General features: G+C 40.4%; 1 protein-coding gene across 1 annotated transcript in view; it reads left to right on the top strand.

Moving 5' to 3' along the window:
- Positions 1–3781: 3781 nt before the first annotated feature.
- LOC122803987 overlaps positions 3782–17677 on the top strand; it is a 1320195-nt gene continuing 1306299 nt past the window's right edge. The window contains exons 1-2 of the mRNA XM_044073667.1: positions 3782–3815; positions 4229–4501. Of these exons, the coding sequence (XP_043929602.1) occupies positions 3782–3815; positions 4229–4501 (307 nt within the window). The remainder of the gene's footprint in view (positions 3816–4228; positions 4502–17677) is intronic.

The following is a 17677-nucleotide window of genomic DNA, read 5'->3' as shown; positions in this document are numbered from 1 at the left end:
TGTAAGCTTATACCAACCTCCAAAGTGCTGACTGTAACATTGTTAGTGGGCTTAGTATAGGTTGCCATTCTATAGTCTATAAGCTTATACCAACCTCTAAAGTGCTGTCTGCAACATTGTTACTGAGCTTAGTATAGGCTTGGTATTCTATTTTCTGTAAGCTTATACCACCTTCTGATGTGCTGACTGTCACATTATTACTGGGCTTTGTATAGGCTTGGTATTCTTTAGTCTGCAAGCTTATACCACCCTGTGAAGTGCTGACTGTCACATTGTTACTGGGTTTATGGTAAGCAGCCTGTCGGGCGCTAGGATCCGCCACATAACACAAGCACTCAGGTCACTCCAAGGCAAGTACAAATATGACTCAGTCATTGTCCATGCTGGTGTGAATGACCTGAGACGTACCTCCCTGGACTACATGAAAAGAGACATACAGGAGCTCTCTGAGCATGTAGCCCAGGCCGGTATGACCCTGACCTTGAGTAGCATCTTACCCTCACCAAGAATGATGCCACAATATGAAGACAAAATGATCAATTTCAACAATTGGCTTAAGTACTGGTGTCATTCAAAGGGGATCCAATGCCTGTCAGCTTGGGATGATATGCTCAACAAGCCACGATGCTTCACTAGGGACGGCTTGCACCTGTCACCCCTGGGCTTTCGGATATTGGCAAAGGCTCTTGCTACCCCCATAGTGCCATTTTTAGGCAAGGCTCAAAAGACAAACCCACCTCCATAGGTATCACAAAGGATAAGAAACTAAGAGTAATGCTACTCAACGCCAGAAGTCTAAACCTCAAGATGCATGCACTCGAAACTCTACTTAGCATGGAGAACATCGATATCTGTGCAGTAACAGAAACCTGGTTCAGGGGTCTCGAGAGCACCCCAGCACTACCAGGTTATACCTCATACCATGCTTTTCGGCCCCAAAACCTGGACCGAACCACAAAAGGAGGGGGAGTATCGATATTCATCAAAGATACCCACACCTCCAGGTTGGTGGCAAAGCACGAAGCATCAGAGACTATCCATGTGCAACTAACAGTGGGTAAAACTGCCTTCCATTTTATAGCCTGCTACAGACCACCCTCCCAAACCCAGGAACCCCACTCGGCCTTCCTGAGAACACTGGAAAATATGAAGGTCTCTCCAAACACCATTATATTGGGTGACTTCAACTACCCAAACATAGAGTGGGAGCATTACTCTAGCTCCAACACCCTAGCCCAAAGGTTCCTAGAATTTATAAACTCAAATGCTATGGAACAACTTTTTACCACTCCCACAAGAGGGGAAAACATACTGGACCTGATCATCACCAACATGGGGACTCTATGCATCAGACCAGAAGTGTATCCCTCACTGGTAAGATCAGACCATAAACTAATGTCACTGGATATTCACATCCCGACCCCACCCCCTGCCCAGAAAACCACAGTGAAAAACTTCTCTAAAGCAAATTTCACACTCCTCAAAACTGAGGTGGAATCCTTCAAAGCCCCCGGGCCTGTGGAACATATGGCCCAGACCGCAGAATCCTTTATAAACGCATTCTATGAACACCTTTAGGAATGCATGGATCATGCGATCCCAAATAAAACCAAGACCCAATCCTCCAAAGGCAGACGTCCTGTCTGGTGGACCCCAGCCATAAACAAACTATACAATAGAAGGAGGAAGCTACTAAATGATGGAGCAAAATCCCAAAAAGGGAAGGCATCACTGATCAGTGTTAGCAAAAAACTACGGGCACTCATAAAATCGTCTAAGGTCAGCTTCAAGAGAAAAATTGCACAGGACACTAAGGATAATCACAAGGCTTTCTTTAGTTATGTTAGGAACCTGGGTGGGAATTCCCAGATATGCTCAGAATTAGTCCAAAATGACAAAAAATACACCGAACCCACAGACATTGCCAACATCCTAGCTGACAGGTTCAGCGCAAACTCCCCCCCCCTCCCCACCAAAAGGGCAAATATCTATCCCAGCAGAGTTCTGTCCCCCTGACATCTCAGATGCTCAGGTAAGAGCCGCCCTCTCCAAAGCAAAAAACACAGCATCAATGGGACCAGACGGTGTCCCGGGCGCCCTACATGAACTCCAAGAAGAGCTAAACCCAAACATAAAACTACTGTTCAATCTCAGCCTTACTACAGGATATGTGCCCAAAGAGTGGCATGCAGCAACAGTGGTCCCTCTCCATAAAGGTGGTGCCTCAACAGATCCTGGAAACTATCGCCCCATAAGCCTGACTAGCTTGGTCTGCAAAGCTATGGAAAGGATCATCATGGACTTCATAAATAAAGATATTGGGGACCTACAGACACTGGATCCTACCCAGTTCGGCTTTGTTAAGGGCAGATCCTGCCTCTTAAACCTGGTTGATTTCTTTGAAACAGTCACCAAGGCCATTGACGAGGGAAGGTGGTCCACACAGCCTACCTGGACCTCGCAAAAGCCTTTGATACAATACCCCACTCGGGCATTATAGATAAGCTCACCAGCTTAAATATAAACCCCTATGTCACTAGATGGATTGCAAACTGGCTCAAGGACAGAACCCACATGGTTAGAATTGCTGGAGCCATGTCAGACTCCAAACCAGTTACAAGTGGTGTCCCACAAGGCTCAGTCCTGGGACCTCTCTTGTTCGGTATATATTTCTCGGAGGTACAGGCCAACATGGAAGGACTGTGGCTAACCAAGTTCACAGATGACTGCAAACTGGGCACCATAATCGACTCTCCAGCCGACACAAGCATCCTCCAAAAGGGCCTCATAGAAACAGACAACTGGTGCCAGAGCCATGGCCTCAAGCTAAATGCTAAAAGTGTATAGTCATCCCTTTGGCAAAACAAAGTGCCCACAAATTACCACATAGGTGGTAATCCATTAAGTACAGAAGAAGTAATTAGGGACCTGGGGACCCAAGTTGATAGCAATCTCCCATTTGACAACCACGTGGCCAAAGTGGTTAGAAAAACATTTTATATAGCCCACCTAATCATGAAGGGATTCACATCTAGATCAGGGGAGGTCATCGTGCCTCTTTACTCATCCCTCATCAGGCCCATAATTGAGTACAATGCCCCTTTTGGGATGTACCTTACCAGACACCTGCAGCAACTGGAAAGACCCCAAAAGTACCTCACCAAGAGGATCAAAGGGCTCAAACAGATGCCATATGTTGCCCGGTTAAAGAAACTCCAGCTCTACTTAGTGGCATACCGCCTGTTCAGAGGCGATCTGTGCCTGACATATAAAGCCATGTCCAACCCGGAATTAATTGACATGCTGCACCTCAGAAAATCCAAATCCCATCAAGCTACGCGCTCGAGAGTCTTGAACCTCAGCACTGAAATAAATAGGACATGCTGGAGGGACAGATTCATAACCCAGAGGCTCCCTTCACTCTGGAATAAAATCCCAGTCCAGGTTAGGCAGAGTCCCTCATTGACTCTCTTCAAGAGGAATCTTGATGAGTGGATGGGAGATCGTAGGTTTACCCCAGGTATCACTTCTGTGTCACTGTTAGACAGAGGCACAGTATACTAACCTCGAAAAAGGGCATAGCAAAATAAATTTAAAATGGGTGGCGAAAGCCAAACACATTCTGGCTAGGCTTATAAATGCCCTAGGGCAGATAGCCTAGTATGAACATATGAACCTATGAACCTTTAGTATAGGCTTGGTATGCTTTAGTCTGTAAGCTTATACCAGCCTCTGAAGTGCTGACTGTAACATTTTTACCGGGCTTAGTTCACTTTCAGCAATGGCCAGACAGAACACAGGCACTTATGACAGTAGTAAGCATACAAGAAGTTTTCTGTCACGGCAGAAGAAAAACATGATAGCATGACATGAAACCTGAATGCCTGTTTAGCTTTAAGGGGCCTTAAAAGCTGCACTGTGTTATTCATTACACTAACTATCCCAATCCAAGATCTTCGTACCTCACTGATGCCAAAATTCTTCACTGACGATGGCCTATGCATTCACTGCTAAGAGTTACCCAATATATTTTGAAGTCCTTTCTCTGACTTGCAACAGGTTTGCTCAGTTTTCAAGATTAAAATGTATTTATTTTCTGGAAATGTTACTGTTCTAAAATTTAAAATGAAAACCTGGTATCTCCTTGTAAGATGCTAATATGCACTAACATTCTATAACAGTCACTGTTGTTTTATTTCCTTAACTTTTTTAATGTTTATTTTTGTAGAAGATTTGGATATTCAAATAATCATGCAGCATGTGACTCCCCTTGAAACTACAGTGACAATTGAGTGCAGCAGCAGTACCTATACATTTCTGGACTGTGAATTATGTAAGGATGAGTTCATGGCACTACAGACAACAAGATCTTCCACTAAGCCTGTATTTCAGTACGTTATTAATAATGCTGCAGCATGGCATGAAAGCATCTACACCTGTTCTTGCTCCTTTTCAGATGGGAATTTTATACGGGGTGATTATACTCTTTTACTTCTAAGTGGTAAGTGAAAAGAACAATGATCTCTTTAAACAAGTGTTTTGTCTTCATAACAATGTGCTCTTCATTGAAAGCAACTAGTAAACAGTGTCCTAAACTTGCTAGACAATGTTCATTATGCAAGCTGCGAAAAAAATTCAGCTACAAAGGATTAGTGATTGATTCATGCTGAATACATGCCAAGATGATTTGTCTCATAACCCTAGGTCCCTAGGTTTTCCCTACATCCTGAAAATGAATCATGAAAATATAAGGTAACTTGCTTTTCTCATACAACTCTGTAAACATATAAGCAATTGTTGCCTTCAGTTTCCAAAGTGGCTAACAAAGAAAAAATACATTGAATTGAAATTTAAAGAGGGAATTTCCCATACATAAAAAGGCCACACACACACACACACACACACACACACACACACACACACACACACACACACACACACACACACACACACACACACACACACACACAAGAAACACCTCAGTGAAGCTTTTCTGCCTTATAACCCACACGCTCAGATTCATGCTAAGTAGGTCTGTGTGTTTGCAGATTATGAAATAATCAACAATTCATAGGTCTATAAATCAATAATTACAAACTCATTTAAATTTTAATCATGAAATAACATAAATACCACTTTTTTCTAGATGTCAGATTATGTTTAGCTCATTAACAATGAGCACAATCTCAGGGTGCATTTCTGACCTTATCATACAACTTCCTCAAGCAGTACAGATGTTAATCAGTTACTGACAAATGTATTTTACTGGGGTACTCCTTTTCCTGCCTATTTCTTTGTCCCCATAATGGTCACAACTTGAAGATTAATGAAAGTACTTTACTGCAATATATCCCATTGATTACTAAGGAATAGTAAAGTAATTAATAAAATAAATTAAAAAATGTCTGTAGAATGCAGTCATATTGTTGGCTGCTTTAAACCATTCTGTACTCAGACAGACAGGAACTGTTACTAACAATGCTGAATGTGTACAAAACCAAAATATCCCATTGATTACTAAGGAAGTAGTAAAGTAATTAATAAAATACATTAAAAAATGTCTGTAGAATGCAGTCATATTGTTGGCTGCTTTAAACCATTCTATACTCAGACAGACAGGAACTGTTACTAACAATGCTGAATGTGTACAAAACCAACTTTTTAGCTTTACACTCGAACCATAAAGCGTATCACAGCAAATGTCATTTATACAGACACAGGCAACTTATCTGATCTAGATCCCAATCAGTTTGGGTTTGTGAGGGGTAGTTTATGTTTCCTGGACTTGCTGAGCTTCTTTGTAAAGGTTACAGAGGATGTGGAAAGTGACCACTTAGTGCACACTGCTTATCTTAATATGCCCAAGGCTTTTGACACTATTTCCTGTGCTGACACCCATGTTAGCTGTCAGGAGATCCCAAGTTGTAAAAGCTGCTGGTAATCTCTCTGAAACATAAAATTATAATTAGTGAGGTTCCACGGACAGCAATGGTTGGCCTTCTTCTGTTTAGCATTTATTTTTGCAACCACCCAGACCAAAGGTCCCATAAGTGTGGCTGACCAAGCTGGGCACTATTATCCCCTCATCCTTTGATATTCTAGCCCTTACTGGTGCTCTTTAATATAGACACACAGTGTTAAATGAAAAAAGTGCAGTGTAGTAGCATTCAGCCAAAAAAGCTGTTTTCATCTCATATGTTTTAAATGTAATCCTCTTCAGACAGACATGGTCATATGAGACCTAGCTACCTATGTGATCAATTATCTCTCATTTGAGCATCATATTTCCACCACAGTCAGGAAATATTCTGTCTTGCCCCATTAATTTGCAAAAGATTATCTTCAAGATACAAATAAGTCATCCTTTCACTGTACTTTTGCCTTATCAGGCATATTTTTGAATACAGTGCCCCCTTTGGTATGTATAATTTGAAGCATATCACTCAACTAGAAAGTCAACTAAGATACATTGCCAAGAAAATCAAACCCATTAAATATTTCAAATAGCTTGATAGGTTAATACATCTCTCAGTATACTTGGTAGCCTACAAACTGCTTCAAGATGACCTGCATCTCTCTTTTCAAACCATTGATGGCACAATCCTATTTGACCTTCTTTTTCTTTGCAAAACCAGTATCTCTTGAAACACTTACACTACAGACTTAAATCTTACACCGTTAAACAATACTCATGGAGAGATAGGGTCCTTACTCAATGAATTCTCAGCCTGTGGAATAGGTTACCACTACTGGTTAAAGTACTTCTTTGAATACCTTTAAGGCTAGTCTTGATGATTGGTTGGTTGGGTAGACACAAATTTACATCAGGATTGCCATGTGCATTCATGATCCATAAGCAAAGTAAGCATTATTAAGTGCTTAAAAATGCAGGCACAATTTTTTAAGAGTGGCTACATAAAGGTGTATATGATTAGACATCTTATAGTCCTTGTGGTCACTTACCTAGTGTTGTTCTTAGGTTCCTTTACTCCTAAAACATTGTTCTTTTAGTGCCACTTCAGTGTTGACACTTACTGGTAATAATCACGATCAAATCATATATAAGCACTTAATCTTGTTTTAACTTAAAATTTGAATATTCTTGCAAGTGTGGTTTAGTATTCTGCAGACCTGGGTTCCTCAAAAATAATTTGCCTGACAGTTTTTTTCAGGGATGTCTGTATACAAAATATAACTAACCTGATACGGTTTTGATCCAAGTAAGCACTCACTGTTGTGGAATACAGACATAATACATTTGCATGAACACAATACTTTCTGTGGCTGCTTCTGTAAATAAAGTTGAAACACTTTACTGTCGTTATTATCTTTAAATCACAATCAGGCATCTGAAGTGAATTCGGCCAACCAAAGAGCATGGAAGTTGTCTGTGAATGAAGAATTGCTGAATCTGCTATATTTTGCTCCATGCAGTCATTAATTATTATAGCTTTGCATAACTAGAGTGCATTTGTATGAAGCAAATTGCAATACTTTACCATGACTACAGTTTTCTGAGATAAAGATGAAATGCATTACTGTAGTCATTTTTATATGTATCACACTCAAGCATTTTAGGTACTTACTAGTCAACAAATTGGGTATAACTGCTAAACAGGGTCTGTCTGATATAAAAAGTGGCAGACCCTGCTATTATTTTCTCCAGGTAAACAATAATTATTCTGGCTTTGTACGACTAAAGTATCTGAGTGAAGTAAGTAAGATTACTATATTGTGGCTAATTTTTTTTTTTGTGAAATGAAGTTGAAATACATTATTGTGCCTGATATTTTTATGAAAATCAGACATTTGAGATGCTCCCAATTAAAGTTAGATATGAGACTACCTGGGGTCGAAAAGTGATTGACCCTGCTCTCAGGTGCTCCAGGTAAGCAGCCATTATTCTGTCTTTGCAAGACTAACGCATTTATGTGAATCAAACTGGAATACTTTACTATGGATACAGTTTTTGCAAAACAAGTTCAGCTACATTATGGTGACTGGTGTCACTCATCTTGTGTATTCAAATAAGACAATGAAGCTCGGGTGTTTAAGTCATTTATTACACACAAACACATCAGGATGGATGACTGGAACATAAAACTTAAATGAACTAACTGATTGACTGCTACACACATAAATGCTCCCTCTACGGCTGCTCAATCAAAATGGCACTTTTGCTTGCATGTGTTCAGTACTTATATGCTCATGCCCATTGACTGGAATGGCTCATAAAGGGACAACACACACTCTGATCTACATCTTCCCTCTTTGACTATTCTGTCATGCAAATGAAAATGACAATTGGATGAGCATGCAAATTATACAGACATATACAAACAATAACAATCATGTCCAGGTTCCTGTGTATTTGAGATTAGGTGTTGAGATATGACCTGACCTCATAATGTAATAATCAGAACTAGGTTTAGCAACAGGGACAGTCACTGGGTAATGTTCTTCTTCAGGGTTTTGAGCGATACTCTCAGGAACAGGAACAGATGATCAAATGTTCTCTGGAACAGGGACACTGGACAAATCACTCTGAGAATTACAGGCAAGATAGTATAATACTGGCTCAGACACCAGTAGTAAATGTTTCCAATTCTTCCTAAATTCCATCCCTTGTGGCTCAATGATGTATGATCTTGGTTCCTCTCACAAATGTTTCATAAGTCCTATTTGATCAAATCTTTTGCTGTCTGCATCCTCACTATCTCCCCTTCTATTAATGGATTCAGAGGCTTGATGATTTTGTCATAGTAGGATGTTTGTGACAAACACTTCTTTAGGAGTTGAGCTTTTACTGCTTTGCTGTCTTTAACACCGGGAGTCAACAAATCCTTACTGATTGGTAGTATGGTTCTGGTTTGTCTCGACATCAATCTCTGAGCAGGTGAACCAAGTAAAATGTTGTGAGGATTGTATCTGAGATTAAGCAGATTAAGAAAACATCAGTATTTATCTTGTTTAGATTTCTCCAACAGCTGTTTTGCAATTTGAACTGCACATTCAGCCAGGCCATTCAATGGTGGGTATTCAGGACTGCTAGTAACATGAACAAAATCCCACTTTTCAGCAAATGTTTTGAACTGCTGATTCGTAAACTATGCAGCATTGTCAGAAATGACTTTGTGCAGACTACCATGGACAGAAAAATGTCTCTTCAACTTTGTAATGACAGTGCTGGACATGAGATAAGGAAGTAGGTCAATATGTAACCAATTTGAATAAGAGTCTACCAACACCAAGTAATGTTGATAATTCCATTTGAAACTATCTGTAGCTACTGTTGGCCAAGGTAGTTCAGGAATCTGGCTTGGCTGAAGTGGTTCTTTTTGTTGATGTGGTTTAGTACTCTTGCAAACAAAACAAGCTGAGAGTTCCTTCTTAATATCTTTTGACATTGAAGGCCAAAATACGAGTCCTCTTGCCCTTCTTTTGGTAGAATCAATTCCTGGGTGGCCATAATTCAAGATTTTAATATCCTTTTGTTCCAAGGATTTCACTTTTGGACCTTTCATCACAATGCCATCTTCCATCAAAATCTCGTCTCTGTAAGTAAAATACTGCTGTACATCTAGTTGTAAACAAGATTGCTTTGACAAGCATCCTTGACTGATAAAGTGGTTGAGCTTCTGAAGAACTGGATCTGCAGCTGTGCAAGTTCTAAGCTCATCATGATGGTTGAAAAAAAAATTCTCACTTCCATAACTTCAAAATCAGGTTTCTCATTTTCATGCTGTTCAGTGTTTTTTTCTGGGTGATCTGCATAAAGTATAAGCAACATACAAAAGATTGCCTTTTGTGTAAACCAAGTGGAAATTGTAGTTTTGCAGTTTTAATATCATGCATTACAATCTTGCAGGAACTGTGTGCATTGGCTTTTTCAAAATAGTAACCAAAGGTTGGTGGTCAGTCTTGTTTGAATAGGTCAGCCATAAATGCAGTCACGGGACTTCGAAAATACAAACACATTTGCCATGAGCTCTTTTTCTGTTTGAGCATACTGTATCTCAGTTTGGGTTAGAGTTCTGGACGTACAGGCTACTGGTCTTCCCTCCTGAAGAATGAATGCACCACAACCAAACTTTAAAGCATCACAGGAAAGAGTTACTGGTTTGTTGACATCATAATATCTTAAGGTGGGTGGACTGGCAATTTTCTGTTTCAAGACATTGAATGGTCTTTTGTGTTGCTCCACCAAGGATCAGGTTACATCTTTTCATTTCAACTCTCTTAGAAAGCTCACTCAAATCTGGAATTAACTCAAATAGTTGACCATGCCAAGAAAACATTGTATGGATGTGACATTGTCTGGAGCTGGCATCTCAAGTATTGCAGGGTGCTTGGACGGTTCTGGTTGTAAGCCTGAAATGGTAAACAAATGACCCACATAAGTAACTTCTTGCAGCTTGAATTTGCATTTCTGAGGATTCAGCTTAAGATTCACTCCATGAGCACAGTGAATACCTTTCCTGAGGTTCAACTTTGCCATTGCCTCCTACAAGAATATCATCTACTATAACAGCACATGGATAGCCAGAAAAATTTTGTTCCATTGCACATTGAAAGACTTCACTGGCAGAATTTACTCTAAATGGCATTCACAAAAATCTGTACCTTCCAAATAGTGTACTGAAAGTGGTTAGCACTGAAGATTTCTGGTCAAGTAAAATTTGCCAAAATGAACCGTTTGCATCTAAAACAGAAAAAAAACTGTGGCATTTGGTATAAGAGCAGTAACTTATTCAACTGTACACATTGGATGAGGAGGTTGTTTTAGTGCTTTGTTCAAATCTCTTGGATCAATACATATTCTAATATCATCTGAGCTTTTCTTATGTGGTACCACCATGGAAGATACCCATTCAGTTGGTTCTGCTACTGGACAAATTACATTTAGACGCACCATTCTGCCTAGCTCAGCTTTGACTCTGCCTTGCAAGCTACTGGAACTTTCTGTGCTGGTCTGATAACTGGGATTACTTTGTGGTCTATCTTCATGGAGTACACAACTGGGAGTTTGCCTAACTTCTCTTCAAACATATCAGCATAGTCAGGAAAAATAGTTTGTGTGAAATTTTAATTGTTATGTGTGCTTACATGGTGGACTTCACCATTAAATGAAAGCAGTCCTATTTTCAAACTGTCTCTGAGGCCTAGAATGACTGCACATGTCGTTTGACTATGTAAAATTGCAAGTCACAGCTGTTCCCAGCAGAATGAAATAAAAGTTCTACTGTTCCATTGGTTTGAATTTCTTCACCACCATAAGCAACAAGTTTCATGCACTTTGTCAGATCAAGTTTCTCACAAGCTTTTCTTTGGCAAACATTTCTGCTGACATGACATTCCACTTTGAACCAGTATCAACCTTGAGCTCTTCAGGTCTCCCATTAATCAGAACAGTACAAAATATTTCCTTCTTTGTCCACAAATCTACTGCATCGACTGTTTTACCAAGCAAAGACCCACCATCAACATAAAAATTAGGGTTGCAGATTTCTAGTTCATCAACTTACCTTTTTGGATGTGCCCCTTTTGATTTAAAGAGTCTTTTGAAATGATTCTACTTTTTAAATGTGTGGCACTGCTGACCAAAAGCTAAACACTTCTCTCACTTGGGCTTATGGCTACCTTCACAATTACGACAGTTGACTATGAGGCTTGTCACAGGTTTTGTTGCATTACTGCTCTGCTTTACTGAGTGTGCCCTGGGTTTTACTGTAGCTGTTCTAGGTTTTACTGAAGTGACCATGCCCTTAGGCCTGTATCATTTAACCTCATGCTGCATACTATCAACATTAGCACTGAAAGCACTGCAAGCATGTTTTTTTTCTCATTTGGAGGCATATATGTGTGCTTTTCTGTGAGTTCATGTATCTGACAAATCTATATGACCTTGTTCAAAGTTAAATCACTGTCTCAAAGTAAAATCTTTCTCACTGCATCATTTTTAATAACACATACAAGCCTGTCTTTTATCAACTCATCTCTTAGATCACAAATTTGCACGTTTATACCTTGTTTCTCATAACAGTTATATATAGTGCAAACATTTCACCAGGCTTTTGATCTCTTGTGTAAAATATGTACCTTTCCATTGTAATATTCATTTGGAGGTTACACATTTCTCTAAATTTACATTTAAAGCACTCGGGGTCTTCCCACGTTTCAGCTGGTACCATGGCAGTCATACACAAATGAACGCTTCCCTTCAATGGTTTCTGAACAAGCTAGATTAATCAGAATAAATGCCTTTGGACATGCATCTTTAGCAGAGAAAACAAATTGTACTCCTGCTCAAACACTCTCGAATTTTCAGCAACATTGTTATCAAACACAGGTGGACCACGTCTGAAAAATCCTTCTGCCATGCCAACAAAATGCCCTTTATAATTATATTCAGCACACACCAGTTACTTGAAAAATATTCAACTGCATGACAATGCCTTTGAAATGACTGTATTTTCTGAAATAACTATACTGCAATACTGCACACACTTGCCAACAATTTGCACACTTATTTCAAATGGCTTTAGTTAATATGAAAAAGAAGCACATAGCAAACAAATGTGGTTGTTCTCCCTTTTTTATAACTTTATGCAATTTGGAATTTATTTCAAGTATCTTTGTAAGCATTTTGAGTACTTTTTTATCAATATATCGCAGTTTCAAACATTTTCCCCAAGATTCAATGACGTGAAATCTCCATGCAGGAACAGTGTATCTGTCCCTGCATGGAATATGGCTGCCAAGCTATCCAGTAAACTATTGTTTTGACATGCATGAGCCTGCCTTCACTATTCCTGCACGGACACCACTGCATAATGCTAATTACCTCATTTGCTAGTGAAAACCATACAAATGAGGTGAATTAGTGATTCAGAAAGCAGGCAAGGATCTGTGCAAGAATAGTGTTAGTTGCAGAAATGTATTTGGCTACTAGCCGAATACATTTCTGCAAAAATTAAATCCATTGGCATGCAAAACTGTTTAATTTTTCTAAAAATAAAAGTTTTTTTTTTTTGGCCAATCTCGGACGTTTAAGCATAGGGCAGTGGCGCTCAAATGGGATTGTGCCAAAAATAAAAAAAAAAATATGAAAACACAATTTTAAGTGAAATCTGCATTTTCCCATTGTAGTCTATGACATGCAGAATCAAAACAATTTTTTATTTATTTATTTTATTTATTTAAATTTGTTGACTGGGAGTGTCCGACTGGACGTGGGTCCATTTTCAGCGGAGGCCCGGGGAGAAAAGCTCCACAGTAAAATAAACAGACAGTAGTTACATTGGATTACATAGTGATTAACAATTTAACATAGAAATTACTTACAACATATTTACAGATGAAGAACATAGTACATCAGTAGACAACTAGAATCTTTATCTGTGAAGTACATAACAGGCATTAACAAATGTAACAATGAGAAGTTCCTGCTGTATAATAAGTACTAGGCTTATGAGCATCTGAGCTTGCTATCATCAAGGTAGTTAGTGGAGGTGAAAGAAAGGTAGTAGTTGGATGGGGTGGATGATATTAGAGTGGGAGTTGCAAGGGCATAGCCAGCATGTTTTTAGGTGCGCTTTTAATAAAGTTTTGAAGTTGGTGCATGATGGTACGGAGGTAATTGTGGGTGGGAGTGAGTTCCATAATTTGGCTATGGCGCAAGAGAATAGTGCTTCACCAGCAGAGTTATTGGCTTTAGCGATCTGCAAGTGATTTTTGTTGCTGGATCTTAGTGGTCTGGTGGTGCGATAGGGTTGGAGTAGATTCTGGAGGGATGGGACATTTAGTGGATGGTTTACTAGTTTGTGGTTGAGTGAGAGTTGATACCACTGAAGGAGGTGAGGGAGTTCAAGCCAGCCCAGTTCAGCAAGTGAGAGACAGTGGTGACTACGGTAGGATGCCCCTGTGGCGAATTTTGTGATTTTGTTGTAGCAGGTCTCTAGCTTGTTTAGATCACATTGCCTTAGGTTGGTATATACTGGAGAAGCATAAAGTAGGGTGGAGATAAGGTGGGAATTTGCTATTGAAATCTTTGCTGCTTTGGTGAGAAATTGTTTATTTCTGTATAATGCTCCTAGTTTTTGTGGACTTTTTATGGTCATGGATATGTGAATGTCAAATTTTAGTTTATTGTCTATTTCCACTCCTAGCAATTTGGTGTGTTCAGTTGGGTATATAGTGGTGTTGTCTTTTGCTGTGATGTTAAAGTGAGAGTTGTTTTGAGTATGTTTGGTGGGTTGAAAGATGAGTAGTTTAGTTTTGTTTGGGTTGAGTATTAATTGGGCATCGGATAACCATGTTTCAACAGAGGAAAAGGCTTCCTGTGTGACTTTTTGCAGTTTCGGTAGGGACTGGGCTGAGCAGATGATGGTAGAGTCATCTGCGTATTGGATGAGTGTGCCATGTTTGGTGGCAGAGGCTAGATTATTGGTGTAAACAGAGAAAAGTAGGGGTCCAAGGATGGATCCTTGGGGAACCCCTATGGAGACAGGTAGTTGGGGAGATATGTCATTCTGCCATACAACGGATTGTTGGTGGTCAGACAGGTAACTCTGAAACCAGTTGGTGACTGATTGTGAGAAGGATAGGTTATTGAGGACAGAGATAAGTTGTTTGTGTGGGACCATGTCAAATGCTTTAGATAGATCTAGGAAAGTAGCAGAGGAGAGATAGCCATTGTTTTATGCTGAAGGATAGTGTTTGTAAAGGAGAGTAAGGCAGTGGTAGTGCTATGGTTTGGTCGGAAACCATGCTGAGTACTGGAAAGGAGGTTGTTAGTAAGGAGGTAGTGTGAGACCTGAGAGTGTATGCATCTCTCTAGTATTTTGGAGAGTGGAGAGAGAATAGCTATGGGGCGGTAATTGGTTAGTTCTGCAGAGGGTCCGGCTTTGTGGAGGAATTATATGTGAGACTTTCCACAATGTGGGAACGTAACTTTCTGACAGAGATCGGTTAATCAAGATGGATACTGGGTAGGCCAGAGCATCAGCTGCGATTTGTAGGTATTCACTTGGGAGGTTGTCTGCTGCTAATTTGGTGGGTTTAAGGTTAGCTAAGAGTGTTTTATGTTGGAGGTAGGTACAGGAGAAAAGAGAAGGCAGTGGGGAGATTACTAGTTGAAGGTGTGGGTTGGAGGAGGGGGTTGTGTTGTTTAGCTAGTGATAGTATGGTTTGGGTGAAGTGTGTGTTGAATGAGGTAGCAATATTTTCTGAGGAGTGAGGGATGTTAGGAGGAGGGTACTGACTTTACCTGGGTGGAGGATGGAGTTTATGGAGGACCAGAATTGTTTGGGGCTGTGTTGTGAGGAGTCTAGGGCAGACTGGTAGTATTGGAATTTGTCCCGTTTTATTAGCTTTTTGACTCTATTGCGTAGTTCTAGGAATTTCTGTCTAGCTGCGGGGGTTTTGGTTTTGCGCCAGTGCTCCCAGGCTTTATCCCTGTTTTTCATTTCTGACTTAGTGGTTTTCTGTAGCCATGGGGAGGTTTGTGCTTTGGTTCTGGAAAATCTTATGGGGGCATGGTAATTAAGGATGCTCAGGAAGGTAGTATTAAAAGATTCAACTGCGTCACCTAGACTGAGGTACTTTAGAGCATGCCAGTTGCATTCTTTGAGGGATGAGATGAATGTGAGTGGGTTAAAGTTTATTTTTTTTACGTATTTGACGACAGATGACAGGTTTAGCTTGGTACAGGTATTTTTTAAGTAGGAATGTTGGGGAGTGATCACTGAGGCTATCTGATAAGCAGCGTGTTATATATGACTGGGGGTTCTTACTGACTAGTATCCAATCCAGGGTAGAGTGCTTGCTGGAGTTTTTATTTATCCTTGTTGGTGACTGGACTAGTTGGGTGAAGCCATGAAGGTGTACATGATGGGTTGGATTGTTGCCAGAACAGGATTGCCAGTCAATATTGAAATCACCTAAGATGATAGTTTCTTGGGGGAGATGGTGGGTAGACCAGCTGAGGAGGTTTTCTAGTGGAGGGATGTTTTGGCCAGGTGGGAAGTAGCATCCAATTATGTTGATGGTTTTGTTACGGTTAATTTTGAGGTTGGTATATATTATTTCTTCATTGCCTATTTGTGGAGCTGATGATTTTAAGATCTGGATGTTTAGATGTTGTTTAAATATTATAGCTACACCACCTCCTTTTGTTTAGCCGGTCTACTCTTAGTATGCCGTAACCTGTAGGGAGTATTTGCTCACTGGTAATGTGAGGTTTTAGCCAGGTTTCTGTCAGGACGACTATATCTGGGGAGTATAAGTCTATGGTGGCATGGAGTTCATGGACTTTGTTGGATATACTTCTAATATTTAGGCTTAGTAGAAGGAAGTCACTTGGCTTTCTATTGGCTGTAATATGGGAGAAGTTGTGATTTCTAGTCTGATTATGAGGATTGGGGTTGGAGATGGTAGGGCCAGGGTTGGGGTGGATGTCTCCACTTAGGGCTAGTTTTGATATGCATGAGATTATTAGTTTTCTCAGTTTTTGAATGTGTTTGTTTATAAGGGAAATTTTATGATTGTTCTCTGTGGGTAATAGGTATGGTGGGAGGGTTACTATGTTAAGTTGTAGGGATGCTTTACGTTTGAGTAATATAGTTGGTAGAATATGTGGGGGGTGCATAGGGATGGTTCTTGAGCTGGTGGGAGGGGAGCTGAGTATGGGTGAGACATGGGTGGTGGTGTGAGTAGTAGTACAGTGGTAGTGGTTGAGTGGGGGAATGATGGAGCTTTGGTAGGATGTAAGATATGCAAGGAGAGTGCATGCAGTGAGCAAAGGAAAGGTATGCTGTACATGTCAGTTGAGGAGGTGTGATAGTAGAGGGAATATGGAGGAGGTAGTGTTGGGTTAGCGCTGTGGTTGGCTATTGGAAAGATGGGAGGGGTTTGAGTGCAATAAAGGTGGGACCATTGGGGGCGGGAGGGAATAGGGGGCAGGGTTGGGAGCGAAGCGGGTAGAGACCCTGTTAGGTTCTTGTATGAGGGGCTGGAAACAATCACAAAGCAAGACAAGTATGTGTTAAGAACAATCACAATTGACCAAGGACTCCTCTGAAACTGTAAGTCTTGTCTTAATTTCTCAGGTGGAAAACCAGGATAATCTTGTATCAGTAGGCTACTGTGGTATAGTTTAAATAAACAAACACACATTATTGATCAGTTATGGATACTATTTTCTAACAGAAGGGAATAAGATAAAGTGGAAGATGTGTGTGGTGGTGGTGGTGGGGGGGAGCTGCTTACAGCCAAAGCACAGTGCTCTCCAAAACAATAGCAGGGAACAATGGTTGCTAAGGGGAAACACTTTGGTGTAGTGCAGCAACTAGGGACTTAGGCAGTGGGGTATGCAAATAATGGGAAATTTAATGAATCACAAAGTTTCTAAGTGCCAAACTGCACCTAACCATGTATGTGCTATAAGGCAGTGGTGTGAGCAGAAGGAGCAGCAGACATGAAAATTGGGTGTCTCATGGTTGGTGTAAGCACATCAGAGCTCCAAGGCTCCCTGTTGAGCTTAGCTAAGCAAAGCTAAGCAAGGGTGTGTGTCTCAGGCTGTATTCACTTATTCCATGAAAAAAAGAGTGTGTTCATGTCCGGGGGGTGGGTCATTGATGCTGTAAAGTGTTTACTTTAGCTAAAGAGGTTTGCACAG

This window comes from Protopterus annectens, chromosome 6.part0 (genome assembly GCF_019279795.1).
Source record: "Protopterus annectens isolate FY-2018-M chromosome 6.part0, PAN1.0, whole genome shotgun sequence".
NCBI lineage: Eukaryota > Metazoa > Chordata > Ceratodontiformes > Protopteridae > Protopterus > Protopterus annectens.
Note: the sequence above shows the minus strand (reverse complement) of the source record. Positions and strands in the feature narration are given on the sequence as shown.